The sequence below is a fragment of the Mytilus galloprovincialis genome, chromosome 2, assembly GCF_965363235.1.
Source record: "Mytilus galloprovincialis chromosome 2, xbMytGall1.hap1.1, whole genome shotgun sequence".
Lineage (NCBI taxonomy): Eukaryota > Metazoa > Mollusca > Bivalvia > Mytilida > Mytilidae > Mytilus > Mytilus galloprovincialis.
Window position 1 is genome coordinate 32157980 of NC_134839.1, and position 17616 is coordinate 32175595.

The 17616-nt window shown below is 31.9% G+C and overlaps 2 protein-coding genes across 2 annotated transcripts in view; one reads left to right on the forward strand and one right to left on the reverse strand.

The window, feature by feature from the left end:
* Nucleotides 1-17616, reverse strand: part of LOC143063386 (glycosaminoglycan xylosylkinase-like) — a 46195-nt gene that overhangs the window by 15185 nt on the left and 13394 nt on the right. Inside the window, exon 3 of the mRNA XM_076235511.1 lies at nucleotides 7886-8009. Coding sequence (XP_076091626.1) covers nucleotides 7886-8009 — 124 coding nt within the window. The remainder of the gene's footprint in view (nucleotides 1-7885; nucleotides 8010-17616) is intronic.
* The window catches only part of LOC143063385 (potassium channel subfamily T member 2-like), a 111502-nt gene continuing 103237 nt past the window's right edge, over nucleotides 9352-17616 (forward strand). The window contains exons 1-2 of the mRNA XM_076235507.1: nucleotides 9352-9404; nucleotides 16946-17153. Of these exons, the coding sequence (XP_076091622.1) occupies nucleotides 17029-17153 (125 nt within the window). The 5' untranslated portion in view covers nucleotides 9352-9404; nucleotides 16946-17028. The remainder of the gene's footprint in view (nucleotides 9405-16945; nucleotides 17154-17616) is intronic.

Sequence of the window (17616 nt, forward strand, 5' to 3'; positions counted from 1 at the left end):
CATTATTAGAATTAGATTGGTTTGCAAAAATATCTGGACTGAATATTAACTTCACAAAAACACAAGTTATTTGGTTTGGGAGCAAAAAATATAGTACAGATACTTTATGTCCTAACAGAAATCTGTCCTGGGGTGAAACTTCTTTTAAATTACTAGGAATTAATTTTGATGTAGATCTTGAAAAAATTGTTAAGATAAATTATTCTGAAAGAATTGTACAGATTAAAAATACTTTAAATCAGTGGTCTAAAAGGAATCTAACTGTTATAGGGAGAATAACTGTGATTAAAACTCTAGTCTTGCCTATTGTAAACCATCTCATTATCTCTCTGCCAAATCCTTCAGATGATATTATTAAGAGAATAAATGAACTTATTTATTCATACATATGGAACTCACCTATACATAGAGTTAAGAAGGATATTCTAATCAAAGATTACTTGGAGGGTGGTTTGAAAATGCTTGATTTGAATATGTTCATTATAGCACTTAAATCCACATGGATTAGGAGGATTTTGCAGAGAGATAGTAAATGGCAAAATATTTTCATGTCAAACATAGATAAAAGAAAGTTGTTTAGTTGTGGTGTTGATTATATTAGACAACTGTATATGACAGTTAACAACCATTTTTGGAAAGATGTACTAAGATCCTGGGAAATGATTATTCAAAAAGAAAGAAATTTTACTTATGATTCATTTTTATCAAATCCACTATGGCTAAACAATAATATTAAGATTGGTCATAAATCAGTAATTTATCAAGATTGGTTCAAAAGTGGTATTAGATTTGTAAATGATATAGTTGACCAAAATGGATTGTATATTTCATTTGACCAATTTAATCAAAAATATAACATTAACACAGATTTTCTTAAATTTAACAGTGTTATTTCGGCAGTGAAAGAGGCATCAAAATCTTTCCCTAAAGGATCTTACAAATTAGTTTGTCCTTTTATACCATCATGTCTACAAATATTTTTAAAACATTGTAAAGGATCAAAAGATATGTATTCTGTACTGACAAGAAATAATGTTATTCCTACTGGACAGCTTAAGTGGGTTAAAATTTTAGGTGAACAGAACCTGAACTGGAAAAAGATTTTCAGACTGCCTTTTGCTGTTACTAAAAATAGTAAATTACAGTGGCTGCAATATAGGATTAATCATTGCATTATTGCCACAAATCAGTATTTAGTAAAAATAAAATTGACTGATGATCCTTTGTGTACATTTTGTAAATCAGATAATGAGTCTATAGAACACCTATTTTGGAATTGCAATACTGTACAAGATTTTCTACAGGATGTTGATAACTGGTTCCTTTCCGGTGGAATAAGTCTCCCAATGAATAAATTAAACTTTCTTTTTGGAGACTTATCCAAGATATTTCCCAACAACCCATATAACATGATTTTTCTTTATATTAAACAATATATGTATAATTCTAGATGCTTTAAAAAGAATCTCTCATTGCAAGCAGTTATAATAAAACTGAAAGATATGTATAAATTAGAGAGTATGATAGCTGTAAAAAATAAAAAGATAACTGAATTTGACAATGTATGGAATGTTTTTGAAAAACTATTATTGTATACTGACTAATGTCTTTTTTGTTGTTGTTACAATTACTTAGGACTACTTAATTATAATCTTTATTAAAGAAAATATTATTGCCATGTTATGTACTTGATCAGTGTTGATGGCTGTTACGAAAGAAATATGTCTCGTAAATATAAAAAAAAAAAATTTTTTCAACATACATGTAATTATGTGATATTAAAAATAAAGATAGGGATGTAACTGGATAATCCTTTTGAGTTTTGTTTTTGTTTTTTTGTTTTTTTGTTTTTTATTTTTCCTTCTTTATTTCTTTATTTCTTTATTTTATTTAATTTTATTTTTTTATTTTTTTATTTCTTTATCTTTTCTATAGAAAATGTAAAATATTTCCAATTAAGATTTATTTATAAAAATGACATTGTATTTATCTTATATGTATTATATTGTATGTATATCATGTATATGTTGTAATTGTTGGAAATAAAAAAAATCAAAAGTTAAAAAAAAAAAATTCAGGAGAATAAACACCAATGCTAGGTTTTCTGTGATAAACATTACAAAGTAGTGTACAAAACCATTATTGGGATACTGGAAAATATATTGTGTAAAATAATTAAAAAAAAAACCCATAAAAACCAAAATTAATAAATAAATGCATTTTTTAAAAGTTTCGAACATAATTTAGAAAGTTACTTTAAAAACAAGTTGACTTTTCCAAACAGTGTAAATTATGTATATTGTTGAATTTTTTTTTTTTATCGATTCATCCATATTAAAAAGTTTATAATAGAAAGATTTCATATCAAATAATATACTAAACAAGAATGTGTCCAAAGTACACGGATGCCCCACTTCCACTATCCTTTTCCATGTTCCATGGACCGTGAAATTGGGTAATTATCTAATTTGGCATTAAAATTAGAAAGATCATATCATAAGCAACAAGTGTACTAAGTTTCAAGTTGATTGGACTTCAGCTTCATCAAAAAACTACCTTGACCAAAAACTTTAACCTGAAACTCCCACTTTCATTTTCTATGTTCAGTGGACCGTGAAATTGGGGTCAAAAGTCTAGTTTGGCTTAAAAATTAGAAAGATCATCTCATAAGCAACAAGTGTACTAAGTTTCAAGTTGACTGGACTTCAGCTTCATCAACAAGAGTGCACACGCTTAAATGTCTTGCCTTCTATACTAATCATTGATATTATGTTGATAGTCCTAAGTATAAAGCTTTATTACAACTGTCTCATAAACTTAACATTAACCAAGATAACTAAACAAAGACCAATGAACCATGAAAATGAGGTCAAGGTCAGATAAACCATGCCAGGCAGACATGTACAGCTAACAATGCTTCTATACAACATACATGTATATAGTTGACCTATTACTTATAGTTTAAGAAAAATAGACCAAAACACAAAAAATTAACACTGTGCAATGAACCGTGAAAATGAGGTCATGGTCAAAAGAAACCTGCACTACTGACATAAAGATCATAAAATATTTCCATACACCAAATATAGTTGACCTATGGCATATAGTATTAGATAAATAGACCAAAACTCAAAAACTTAACTTTGACCACTGAACCATGAAAATGAGGTCAAGGTCACATGACATCTGCCCGCTAGACATGTACACCTTACAATCATTCCATACAACAAATATAGTAGACCTATTGCATATAGTATGAAAAAAACAGATCAAAACACAAAAATTTAACTATAACCACTGAACCATGAAAATGAGGTCAAGGTCACATGACATCTGCCCGCTAGACATGTACACCTTACAATCATTCCATACAACAAATACAGTAGACCTATTGCATATAGTATGAAAAAAACAGACCAAAACACAAAAATTTAACTATAACCACTGAACCATGAAAATGAGGTCAAGGTCAGATGACACCTGCCAGTTGGACATGTACACCTTACAGTCCTTCCATACACCGAATATACAAGCCCTATTGCTTATAGTATCTGAGATATGGACTTGACCACCAAAACTTAACCTTGTTCACTGATCCATGAAATGAGGTCGAGGTCAAGTGAATACTGTCTGACAGACAGGAGGACCTTGCAAGGTACGCACATATCAAATATAGTTATCCTATTACTTATAATAAGAGAGAATTTAACATTACAAAAAATCTGAACTTTTTTTTCAAGTGGTCACTGAACCATGAAAATGAGGTCAAGGACATTGGACATGTGACTGACGGAAACTTCTTAACATGAAGCATCTATATACAAAGTATGAAGCATCCAGGTCTTCCACCTTCTAAAATATAAAGCTTTTAAGAAGTTAGCTAACACCGCCGTAGCCGCCGCCGCCGTAGCCGCCGTAGCCGGATCACTATCCCTATGTCGAGCTTTCTGCAACAAAAGTTGCAGGCTCGACAAAAACTACCTTGACCAAAAACTTTAACCTGGACGGACGAACGGAACCACAGACAGACGGACGGACGGACGGACGAATGGAGCCACAGACCAGAAAACATACAATGTAATGCCCCACTACTATTGTAGGTGGGGCATAAAAATTGGGGTCCGATGTCCGTGAACTTTTCACTCCTTGAACTTCTATTTGGGACGACGTAAAAGGATCAATATATGAATCTGTTGTTTTTCTCCATTGTTGAAGCATATGATAAAAAGATCATTACATGTCATTTTTCATATCACATGTATTATCAGCCCTCAGTCAAAATCAGCCCTCGAGCAATGCGATTCTTGAGCTGATATTAAACCTAGTGCTGATAATACATGTGATATGAAAAATGACATGTAATAATCTGATAGTAATGTATTTAATATATGTCATTTTCACATCCATAAAATACTTTAATTCACAAAGGACATAACATAACACCATCCAAAAACCAAATAACTTGATGGAAAAGCAGTGATTATAAATCAAGCATATTGCACAAAAATAGATAAACAAAAATCTATTTGTCAAAGTACTATTACACATTGAAAACTTTTGATGATTCATAATTTGTTTTATTGTCCTATAATCAATTCTGAAGACTGCATGTATCTATCACTTACAGTTTTCAAGTGATATTCATTTGAAAATTTTAGAAAATAAAATCCCATAGGGTTCTATAGTAAACCCCTTCCTCCTTTCTACCCCCCAAAATACCCCTTAATAGACCCCAATGCACAAACGAAAGATTGATGGCTCACTTAGACATATTAGTCTACCATTTAATGAAATTCTAAGTCAATCTGACATGCGGTTTTGGAGAAACGCTGCGGACAAGTTCATTTTTTAAAGTGGCGGAAGAGGAAGAAGAACTAGATTTGTAATTGCTAGCAATAACGGATGGCACCCTCGTCCCCCCATTGCCAGGTGAGCGGCAGCCAATTTGGGAATTCCCAAGTCAAAGAGTGCATCTACACCTGCAAGTTATTATTTTTGCAAAATTTCATTCAGTTTGGAGCATTTTGAAATTCTGGACAATTTTGCTGTTTCCATGGTTACAGCGGCCATTTTGGAAATTCCGACTTCAAAATGCAACTCCGCACATGCCAGTCACTATTCCTGTAAAGTTTCATCCAGTTTGCAGCACTTAAATATTTTTGGAAATTTTGAACATTTGTGCTGCAACCATGGTTACAGTAGATAATTCCAAAATTCTAAAAGCAGACATCTCATTGCCACATGTCATGTTATATATCAGTACAGTTTCATTTATTTTGATGCACTACTCTCTGAGAAAATCCTGATTTTATGCATTTTTCCATAGGGTCAATGCAAAACTTGGCCCTAGTTTCCATGACAATGGCGGCCATTTTGAACTATCCAAATATTGTCTTGACATCTTGGCATACTGGAGCACATTTTCATAAAGTTTCATCCAGTTGGATCTTATAACGAAAGAGTTAGAATTTTTGATATTTTAGCTGTTTCCATGGTAATCAGCACATGCCAGTTAACATTCCTGTGGAGTTTCTTCCAGTTTGGACCACTTTGATTTTTTTCGCATTTGTGCTGTTTCCATGGAAACAGCGGCCATCTTTTACCATTCCATAGCAAGGTGCACAACTTCAAATGAGGTTCCTCATTATAGTTGAGTTCCATAAACATTGGTCCGTTCAATTCTGAGAACTCGCGCGGACTAAATGTGTGGAAGAAAAATAAAAATAAGAAAAAAAAGAAACTTTGTTTGATAAGAACTGACCAAAAACAATAAGTCTCCAAACTTTGTTTGGGAGACTTAATTAACAGTGAGAATCTTTTCAGAATTAAAAGTAAGGACCTTTTCAGAATTAATAGTGAGAATCTTATCAGATTCAACAATGAGAATCTTTACAGAATTAACAGTGAGGACCTTTTCAGAATTAACAGTGAGAACCTTTTCCGAATTATCAGTGCAAAACTTTCCAGAATTAAAAGTGAAAAACTTTTCCGAATTAACAGTGAAAACCTTTTCAGAATTAATAGCATGAACCTTTTCAGAATTTCCAATGAGAACTTTTTTCAGAATTAACAGTGAAACTCTTTTCAAAATGACAGTGAGAACCTTTTCAGAATTAAATATAAGAACCCTTTCAGAAATAACTGAGAACCTTTTCAAATTAACAGTGAGAACCTTTTTAGAATTGACAGTGAGAACCTTTTCAAAAGCAACAGTGAAAACCTTTTCAGAACTAACAGTGAACCTTTTTAGAATTAACAGTGAAGACTTTTTCAGAAATAATAGTGAGACCTTTCCAGAATTAACAGTGAAAACCTTTTTAGAATTAACAGTGAGAACCTTTTTAGAATTGACAGTGAGAGCCTTTTCAAAACTAACAGTGAAAACCTTTTCAGAACTAACAGGGAACCTTTTCAGAATTAACAGTGAAGACTTTTTCAGAATTAACAGTGAAACATTTCCAGAATTAACAGTGAGAACCTTTTAGAATTAACAGTGAGAACCTTTTTAGAATTTACAGTGAGAGCCTTTTCAAAACGAACAGTGAAAACCTTTTCAGAACTAATAGGGAACCTTTCCAGAATTAACAGTTAGGACCTTTTCAAAATTAACAGTGAGACCTTTTCAGAATTAACAGTCATAACCTTTTAAGAATTAACAGTGAGACCTTTCCTTAGTTAACAGTGAGAACCTTTTTAGAATTAACAGTGAAGACTTTTTCAGAATTAACAGTGAAACATTTCCAGAATTAACAGTGAGAACCTTTTTAGAATTGAAAGTGAGAGCCTTTTCAAAACTAACAATGAAAACCTTTTCAGAACTAATAGGGAACCTTTCCAGAATTAAGTTAGGACCTTTTCAAAATTAACAATGAGACCTTTTCAGAATTTACAGAGAAAATTTTCAGAATTAAGTCATAACCTTTTCAGAATTAACAGTGAGACCTTTCCTTAGTTAACAGTGAGAACCTTTTTAGAATTTACAGTGAGAACCAGCAACCTTTTTAGAATTAACAGTGAAGACTTTTTCAGAATTAACAGTGAAACATTTCCAGAATTAACAGTGAGAACCTTTTTAAAATTGACTGTGAGAACCTTTTTAGAATTGAAGTGAGAGCCTTTTCAAAACTAACAATGAAAACCTTTCAGAACTAACAGGGAACCTTTCCAGAATTAACAGTTAGGACCTTTTCAGAATTTACATAGAGAAACTTTTTCAGAATTTACAGTGATAACCTTTTCAGAATTAACAGTGAGACCTTTCCTTAGTTAACAGTGAGAACCTTTTTAGAATTAACAGTGACTCTTTTCAAAATGACAGTGAGAACCTTTTCAGAATTAAAAATGAGAACCCTTTCAGAAATAACAGTAAGAACCTTTTCAGAATTAACAGTGAAACCTTATAAATTAACAGTGAGAACATTTTCAAAACTAACAGTGATAAACTTTTCAAAACTAACAGGGAACCTTTCCAGAATTAACAGTGAGGACCTTTTCAAAATTAACAGTGAGACCTTTTCAGAATTGACATAGAGAAACTTTTTCAGAATTAACAGTGATAACCTTTTCAGAATTAACAGTGAGAATGTACAATTCCTTTTTCAACACAACCACTTAATATCCTCACTATACTTCATGGAAAACATTTGTATTAAGATGTGGATTCAGACATTTTGTCAAGCAGAAGCATGCCATCAGTAAGAAAGGAGTCCATCTGTGCCATTTAACTGTTATTTGGCAGGTGACCAGCTGGCTGGGTTAGCCCATGTGGACATGAGCTAATGACTATAAAAAAATATCAAAACCCATACAATAGAAACTGACAAGAAAAAATTGTGTAATAGTTGAAATGAGAAATTCAAGGTTCTGATTTATGACAGATACTGACCACTTTGGTTTAAATATTACTCTCTGTCCACCTTCTAACTGCAACGTTAACTTGAGTTGTGTACCTTTATAACCAACATCTGCAGATAAAATCTTCCCACTTTTCAAGGAATGCAATACACAACCTAGAAAACAAAACAAAAAACATATGTAAAATTAAATCAATTACTTTCTTAAGATTATCTTCAAATTAGGAAGATGCAAGTAATGGTATGTATATGCACTAACAGTCCAATGGAGTGCTACAGTTCTTTTATCTTATAGGTCATAATGTGACCTTTACCTTTGACCTAAAAATTAAATACATGTATAACACTCTCCAAGTTAGCCAAACATCTGATGGAATCTGATGTAGACTGCCATCAAAGTTTCTGCCAGAGTGTTTTAGAACAAAACAAGCGCTGGAACAAAACGGCTTGTGAACAAAATAACAAAAGAATTACACTGGTGGATCTAGGAAAACCGTTATGAACATTCCTTCCTTTAAATGTCTAAAAAAAATAAATTTAGTTTAAAGTCTAATTTTCTGATTTTAGACTGCTCTATTCCTCCATATTTTTTTCTGCCCCCCAAATTGAGTATCCTGGATTGGTTAGCACGACAAGAAAAGATTATTTGAAGTGTGTCAGGCAAAAATAAATATAATATCTGAACTACATTTATACTGAGAGAAGAATCTATAAACCTAATTGTATTCATACTTCAGGTTTTTCTGACTGTCTTATAAGCTGAAATCAATATCAACTTAATTATTGGGTACACCAATTTGTGAATGGTTTTGATGTAACCCACTGGTATAGCAGATTGCACTCTATACTATTGATGGATTTACTTTGATGCAATAAAATGTATAAATACATGACATACCTAACTGTAAGGCTTATAATAAGTGTCAAATGAAATTAGCTTCTTCCTTTTAGTTTTATGACTTACACAAGTAATAGGACTTACCACCGGAAATTGTAACGGATATTGAATGTATACATAAATTATCAATAATTCCAATGGGATAATAATATATTTTTCTATTAACAATTGTAATTCTTAAAAAAACATATTGATCAGGCATGTAACGATTGAATCATAAAACTATCTTGCATATAAAGTTTATGTCTTTTTTGTATATAGCGAGTGATTTGTGGGAATCAGAATAGATAGATTTATTTTTAATTTGAATAAACCTGAATCAAAGTGGAAACAATTTTGCATGTATATCTTTACAATATACTATAGATTTTTCAGAAAAATCATTAACTTTGTATTTCTTGAACAGTGAACTAAACAATACATGAAAGAGTGATATAGGAAACTTGTTTATCTTTAAAATGGTACTAGTATATATGGCAGTGTGTTGTAATATAAGCCTTGGATAACGTTGACACTGACAACTATTAGAAAAAATCTGTTTTGTCACATAACATGCATAAGGAGTATGTGATTAATAGCTGTGCATTCAATCACAAGAACTCTGGGTGATAAATAATTAACTGTGAGATATACTAATCAATAGTAAACAAAAGGTAAGTAGCCCGTTTTATTAAGTTCTCTTGGCAGTTTTACAAAGTCTCCTAACTCAATTATCTCAAAATCATCTGGAATTACTCTTGGAACTAATAATCCACTGACAACTGCATCACTTTCTTATGTTAGTAAGTACATAATTTCTTAAAACTTCTCTGTTATAATATCATTAAGTGACTTTTTATAGTTATATAATTATATTTTAGTTACTGAATTATATGTAACTAATTTTAAAATTAGGAATATTTAGCAAGAATTCTTTTATGAAAATAACCTGACTGGGTTAGTATTGTTCGCACCCTACTTAGTTGAATGAGTGAACAGACATGAAACTATAATGATTTTCTATTTTTCAAAACTATTCAAGCATCATTTCACCGTTTTAAAAATCTTTGTGGTATACAAAGGTTATAATAAATAGCAATCTGACTGCACATACAATTTTCTTTTAAGATTAAAAAGAAATGAGGGTAGAGCTAAATGTTCATAAATTACTAGTTCTTTATATTGTACAATCTTTAGTAAAATTTATCCCCAACTACTTGATAGCTACTATTGACCTATTTTCTTTTCTTTATATTCAACAAATATTTGTATAGTTAGTCTTACTATTCAAATTCTTGTATAAAATTATTGATCAGATGGTACCAGTATAAAATCTATTTTATTTATTATAATAGTTAACTACTAAATATATTGAATCCAACATTAGGTACAAGATGTTTAATATCCATTTGTTATTTTCTAAAGAATTCTCAGATAAACTTAAATTTCATATTTGTACAGCTGTGCTAGCAATGAATTAAAAAATCACTCACAAAATTGACCTCACATAAAAGGCTGTAATTCCCATTGAAAGAAATAATAAATCACCACAAACTGCTTGAAATAAAGAAGTATTTTTCTGAATAAATAGATGCTACCTTGAATTTAAGAGATATATACATACATAGATATAGGGAGATGTGGTATGAGTGCCAATGAGACAACTCCCCATCCAAGTAACAATTTATAAAAGTGAACCATTAAAGGTCGAGGTACGACCTTCAACACAGAGCCTTGGCTCACACCGAAACAGCAAGCTATAAAGGGCCCCAACAATTACTAGTGTAAAACCATTCAAACAGGAAAACCAACAGTCTAATCTCCGAAAGTCTAAGCTATATAAGAATACATGTACATATGCATAGCAGCCAACCTTAAGATTAGTGAACAACTAATATATTTCTGAAACTCAAATCTATAACCATTAAAAGTCCGCAGCAAACATAGCTGATCAATGGTTTTGAAATTAATAGTATCATCACAAAATTAAGGAATAATACGGACCAGTTATCTAATCTTAATTTTTTGAGAATTCATGGTACACAGTATCAATAATCAGAAAATCTCAGTAACTCGCATGAATAATTTTTTTCTCATTTTGGACCTGTCACAAGATTTAGCACACTATTGGCCACTACTGTTTGGACAGAAAACCTCAGATTCCCGGACACTTTAAGTTGAAGGGAAAGGAAGGGATATGGTGAATCAATTCATGACACAAAACAACTACATCCACATGAAACAAAACATAACTACACTTCTATGACTGTTCTCTATCTAAAATTTAGGGAGGTTTCCATTTATTTGACGTGTTTGAGCTTTTGATTTTGCCATTTGATTAGGGACTTTCTGTTTTGAATAGTCCTTGGCTTTAGGTATTTGTGTGATTTTACTGAGACCTTACTGTGACTTTGAGATGAAGAACAGCAATAAGAGCTGTTCTTTTGCTCTTTGTGTTTTTTTGTTGTTGTTGTGCATGTACTGATTTTGAGTCATAGATTGGTTTTTCTATAATTTTAAAATTTGCTCAATCTATTGTTCAAGTTTAAGGACAGCCCCTAGCACCTGATCACATCTGTGCATTGAAGAGCAAAGCTACATTGTATTCAGTAATATCAATAAATTATAGATTTTATCTCGCAAAGAAAACTTTTAGATATTGTATACTGTCTAAACACATTTTTTTACCACTGTTTTAATTGAGGGGTGGAAGATATCAAAGAGAATTCAAACTCAAAAGTCTAAGACAAATTGACAATACCATGACAAAAACAGACATATAACAGTCTACAAAACATTCCATAATAATTTAATTTTTGATGTTACTCGTCTTCTGATTGGCTGACGTTATTTTGTTATCAGCCCATAGACATAATTTAGTCATGTGACCGTGACGTCATCAACGTTTTTTTCATGGTTTTCTACGGTTTAAAATGGAATTTAGAATTAAATTATAAGAAATGACTGTAATATTTTTTCTATCTATTCGAAATAACATAAAAAATGTGGTGCACACTGTTAAATAACCCGCTACGCGCGTTATTCAGTGTGCCACATTTTTTATGTTATTTCTTCATAGACAGAAAAAATATTACAGTCATTCCTTAAGAAAACTAATGTCTGAGCAACGCAAACACCACAAAACAACCAAGGGGTGATCTCAAGTGCTCCAGAAGAAACAGATCCTGCTCTCTTTAACACACCCATTGATTTTCTCTAGTACAAACAAATTCAGTGATATCACTTTCAAGGAAAAAACTGATCTGTCATTTGGATTATATAATTGCTTTGTATCTTCATAAGTTTTCTAATAATATTTATAAAATAAATTTGTTTACTATAAACTGTTGATAAGTAGATATAGGAAGATGAGGTATCAGTGCCAATGAGAAAACTCTCCATCCATGCAACAATTTATAAAAGTAAACCATTAAAGGTCAAGGTACAATCTTCAACAAAGAGCATAGGCTCACATGGAACAGTAAGCTATAAAGGGCCCTAAAAATTACTAGTGTAAAACCATTCAAACAGGAAAACCAACGGTCTAATCTATATGAAAAAGGTTTAACATTGGACTAAGTTATTAAAAAGAAGTACAAAGAAAATTCAAAAGAAATTTAGTTTACTGTAAATCAACTTACTTTCGCGGATACTTTATTTCGAGATTAGACCCTTCTAGTCCATTTCGCAGCGATTGAATTTCACGATTCTCAAATTTACTTGATGTAGTTAAATAAGAAATAATCAAAGTTTTACATATTCGCGACAATTTATATTCGCGTTATTTATCTCCTCGCAAAAGTTGTGAAAAATAACTCGCTCACGAAAATAAGTTTATTTACAGTAATTGTTAAAATAACATTAAACAGAAGTATAAAATTTAATATGATTTAAATATCAACATTTGTAAATCTTTATAACTATTCAGGAAATTGCAACATCAGAAGAAATTTTATCTTTTCTAGAACTATACCAAAGGAAATGCGCCTTTGTCAGTAAATCGCAGGAAACTAATTTCTAGGTTGCTATACATAGAACTTCTCAGTTTCTGAATTTATACATCACATAGAATCTCAAATACCATCAGTAATGCCTGAATTGTCACACAAAAAACAAAAGCAAATGCTTTTAAACATTATGAATGACAACTCATTTGAACAAATTATAGACATAAAATTGAGAATGGAAATGGGGAATGTGTCAAAGAGACAACAACCCGACCAAATAAAAAACAACAGCAGAGGGTCACCAACAGGTCTTCAATTTAGCGAGAAATTCCCGCACCTGGAGGCCTCCCTCAGCTGGCCCCTAAACAAATATATACTAGTCCAGTGATAATGAACGCCATACTAATTTCCAAATTGTACACAAGAAACTATATGATAATGATAATATAGCTAATAACAGACAAAATAGAATCTCCCTGAATCTAACTAATGTTGATTACAATTTTTTAAGTAAATAAACTAGAACGAATAACACTAAAAGGAAATGTTTATAGATCATTATAACAAATTCACTAAACAGACAATATCTCTTAAAGTAAAATGAATAAATAAAGAACCGTGGCCAATATACCATATCAGGAAATAATAAAAAAAAATTCAGCACTAGATATAAGCAGCATTAAAGAATTATGACTTTAGTTAATTTAAATCAAATGCTATGGATTACAAACCATTTTGACTGCATTGATTGTAGATAGAATTATGTTGATTGATATCTTTTTTTTACGTTTTCTCTCTACCTACAATGTACTAGTCTTTCAAGGGCAATAATTCATTTGGGGTCAGTTGTCAATATTGGCCACCTTCAGGTTGAGGAAGAACACCACTAATCCAAATACTGTTACTGCATGTCAAATTAAAGAACCTTAGTGAGCACGCTCACATACCCCACGTCCCCACATTGTTAATGAAGAAATAAAATAAGTGTAAGAAAAAAATATTGAACCATAATTTCCTGTCAATATGCACATATTATCTTCAAACTTTAATGATATTCTGTTGTGTGGTGTCAAAGGATTGCGATGACAAACTGTTGCAGAAGTACATTGAAGCAAATAAGTTCAAAGGGGCTAAACTCCTAGAAAAAAAAAATGAATTGTAATTTCCTGTCGATATGCACATATACGTAGTATGTCCTTATTATGTACAAAGTTTCATCTGTTGTGTGGTTTCAGAGTAGTTGCGATGACAAACTGTTGCAGTAGTACATTAAAGCAAAAAACTTTCAAAGGGATGTAACTCCTGGAAAAAAAATTGAATTACAATTTCCTGTTGATATGCACATCTTCATAGTATGTCCTTATTATCTTAAAAGGTTTCATGAAATTCTGTTGTGTGGTTTGAGAGAAGTTGCTATGACAAGAAACAGGACTGACTGACACACAGACAGATATACAGATGGACAGATGGACCGGTCAAAAACATTATACCCTCAGCAACTTCGTTGCGTGGGGTATAATAAACAAATTATAGTGTCATGTACTGTACTGAACAAAATCAACGTATCTTTAATGACATATGAGAGAATACTGGTTTCCGGAACACCAGAAGTACCAAAACAGCAAAACAGGTACTTCTGATCTGAGAAACAGGGAAAATGAACCCTGGTTTTTAAATAAGGAACATTCATGAATGAAAACTTTGGTTACATTTAGCATTGCAGTTTCAGAGCAAATTAAAAAAACAAGAGTGCACACGCTGAAATGTCTCGCCTTCTTTACTAATCATTGATATTATGTTGATAGTCCTAAGTATAAAGCTTTATTAAAAACTGTCACATAAACTTAACATTAACCAAGATAACTAACCAAAGACCAATGAACCATGAAAATGAGATCAAGGTCAGATGAACTTTGCCAGGCAGACATGTACAGCTCACAATGCTTCCATAAACCAAATATAATTGACCTATTACTTATAGTTTAAGAAAAATAGACCAAAACACAAAAACTGAACACTGAGCAATGAACCGTGAAAATAAGGTCAAGGTCAAATAAAACCTGCGCGACTGACATATAGATCATAAAAATATTTCCATACACCAAATATAGTTGACCTATGGCATAAAGTATTAGATAAAAAGACCAAAACTCAAAAACTTAACTTTGACCACTCAACCATGAAAATGAGGTCATGGTCAGATGACATCCGCCCGCTAGACATGTACACCTTACAATCATTCCATACAACAAATATAGTAGATCTATTGCATATAGTATGAGAAAAATAGACCAAAACACAAAAACTTAACTATAACCACTGAACCATGAAAATGAGGCCAAGGTCAGATGACACCTGCCAGTTGGACATGTATACCTTACAGTCCTTCCATACACCGAATATACTAGCCCTATTGCTTATAGTATCTGAAGTATGGACTTGACCACCAAAACTTAACCTTGTCCACTGATCCATGAAATGAGGTCGAGGTCAAGTGAAAACTGTCTTACGGGCATGAGGACCTTGCAAGGTACGCACATACCAAATATAATTATCCTATTACTTATAATAAGAGAGAATTCAACATTACAAAAAATCTGAACTTTTTTTTCAAGTGGTCACTGAACCATGAAAATGAGGTCAAGGACATTGGACATGTGATGATGTGACTGACGGAAACTTCGTAACATGAGGCATCTATATACAAAGTATGAAGCATCCAGGTCTTCCACCTTCTAAAATATAAAGCTTTAAAGAAGTTAGCTAACACCGCCGGATCACTATCCCTCTTTCGAGCTTTCTGCAACAAAAGTTGCAGGCTCGACAAAAATCTGATGATAGACAGACAGGCAGACTACAAGATAGACACTAAATTATGGTAACAGTTCACATTGCCTTTTAAGCCAAATTTTGAGCTAAAATCTAACAAAAAAATATGTTCAAATTTTGCTCTGTATAAGAAGATAACCTTCTGCATGTTCAAATATTAAAATTTCATAAAAGTTTGACAAAGTCATTGATGTTATTGACTTCTTACCTGTAATTGTAACGGATGTTAAATGTAATACCCAATAGGAATTTAATAATGTGTTTTATTAGATTGTCTAACCACTGTTTGTATTGATTCAACTAATAAAACACTCTTGCATTAAATTTATCTCTTTTTATTGTGAATGATTTGTCAAGGGGGAAGATCATTGTGTTTGACACAAGTTAATCCAAGTGGAAACAATTTGGCATGTTCATGATTTAAAATATAATTTTGATCTTTAGGAAAACTTTCAGCTTTTATTTTGAGAAAAGTGACCCAAAGACTAATTAAATGATACAGGACATTTGTTCCTCCTGCCAACAGTACAGTAACCTTTAATATAGTTAACACTGACACTCAGGTATCTGTTTATAGATGAAATCTATTTTATCACTTTTGAAGTCTGTATAATGAATAGCTGTTCATTCAATCAAATTAACTGGATGAGATAAATAATTAACTGCAGTCAGAGGTCTATATTAATCAATAGTAAACAAAAGGTAAACTTTCTGTTTTATTAAGTTCCCTTGGTACATTTTCATCTAAATCTGAACATTATCTTTCACATCTTTAGCAATATTTAATTAACCTGCATGGTATACTTTTTTATGCAAGTTAGTAAATATTTCATAATATCTCCTAATATAGATTTAATGAGCGATATTTTACATTATAAACTTATAATCTTTCTTGATTTCAAAGAGAATACATGTACGTTATGTTGTTTTTCAACTTATTTATTTCTTTTTCTTTTTGACATGGTGTTGTGCTCACAGTTTAATGTAACCAAAAATATGTGTCAAATATATTTCAAGGAGATCACAGCATAATAATTATAAGGATATGTTTCAATTGATTGATTAATAGATTGGTGTTTAACATCACATTCAACACTATTGTGATATTTTGGTGGCGGTCAGTTTTTATTGGTGGCAGAAGCCAAGTGCCTTGAGAGAACCATTGACTTCAGCACACATTTCAAGCTGATGTGACCACAACTGTCTGATAGACTAACTTAAGCCAAAACTTCAACTTGATATGGGACAGATGAGAAAACATGATGACCTACTATTATTGTAGACATGGCATACCAATCTTTAAATGTATGATATATAGTGTATTAGGGTCACTCATAATTATCAGATTTTTTACTTTCAAAAATGAACATGTATTATCTATTTTATTGTGTTGTTGGGTTGCTATCTCATGTACCAAAATATATTTGTTCTTTTTTTAGGCTTCTTAAGGCTACTTCTGTCTTCACAATCATGCATGCAGTCATAGACTTGTTGTAGCAGTTAAACTGTGAGGTTACAAAAAATGAAGAGAGGCAAACAGAAATATACTAGTATACCTAAAGTTGAAATTAGCAAAACTTCAAAGACAACCAAACCTGGATCACACCATACTGACGATGACTCAGACACAGACAGCAATCCACACAAGTAAGTCACACATCAAATTGTCAACTGAAAGTAGGTCATATCGTCCTAATTAAAAATCAAATACAGGCATAAATAATCAGCACACATATATAAGTCATCACCAGATCAGTGACATGTGAACCTGGCACCAAAACTATATTGTAGGTCACATCATGATGACATCCTGATTATAAATCAGACATGGACATCAATCCATACAGATAAGTAACCACAAGAACATTGACTAATCAAATTGAAAACTGAAACTAGGTCACATCATCCTGATTATAATTCAGCAGTGGACACCAATCCACATAGATAAGTAATCACAAGAACATTGACTCATCAAACTAGCAACTAAAACTATGTCACATCATCCTGATAATAAATCAGACATGGGTACCAGTCCAAACGGATAAGTAATCACATGAACATTGACAAAGAAATTGAAAACTGAAACTAGGTCACATCATCTTGATTATAA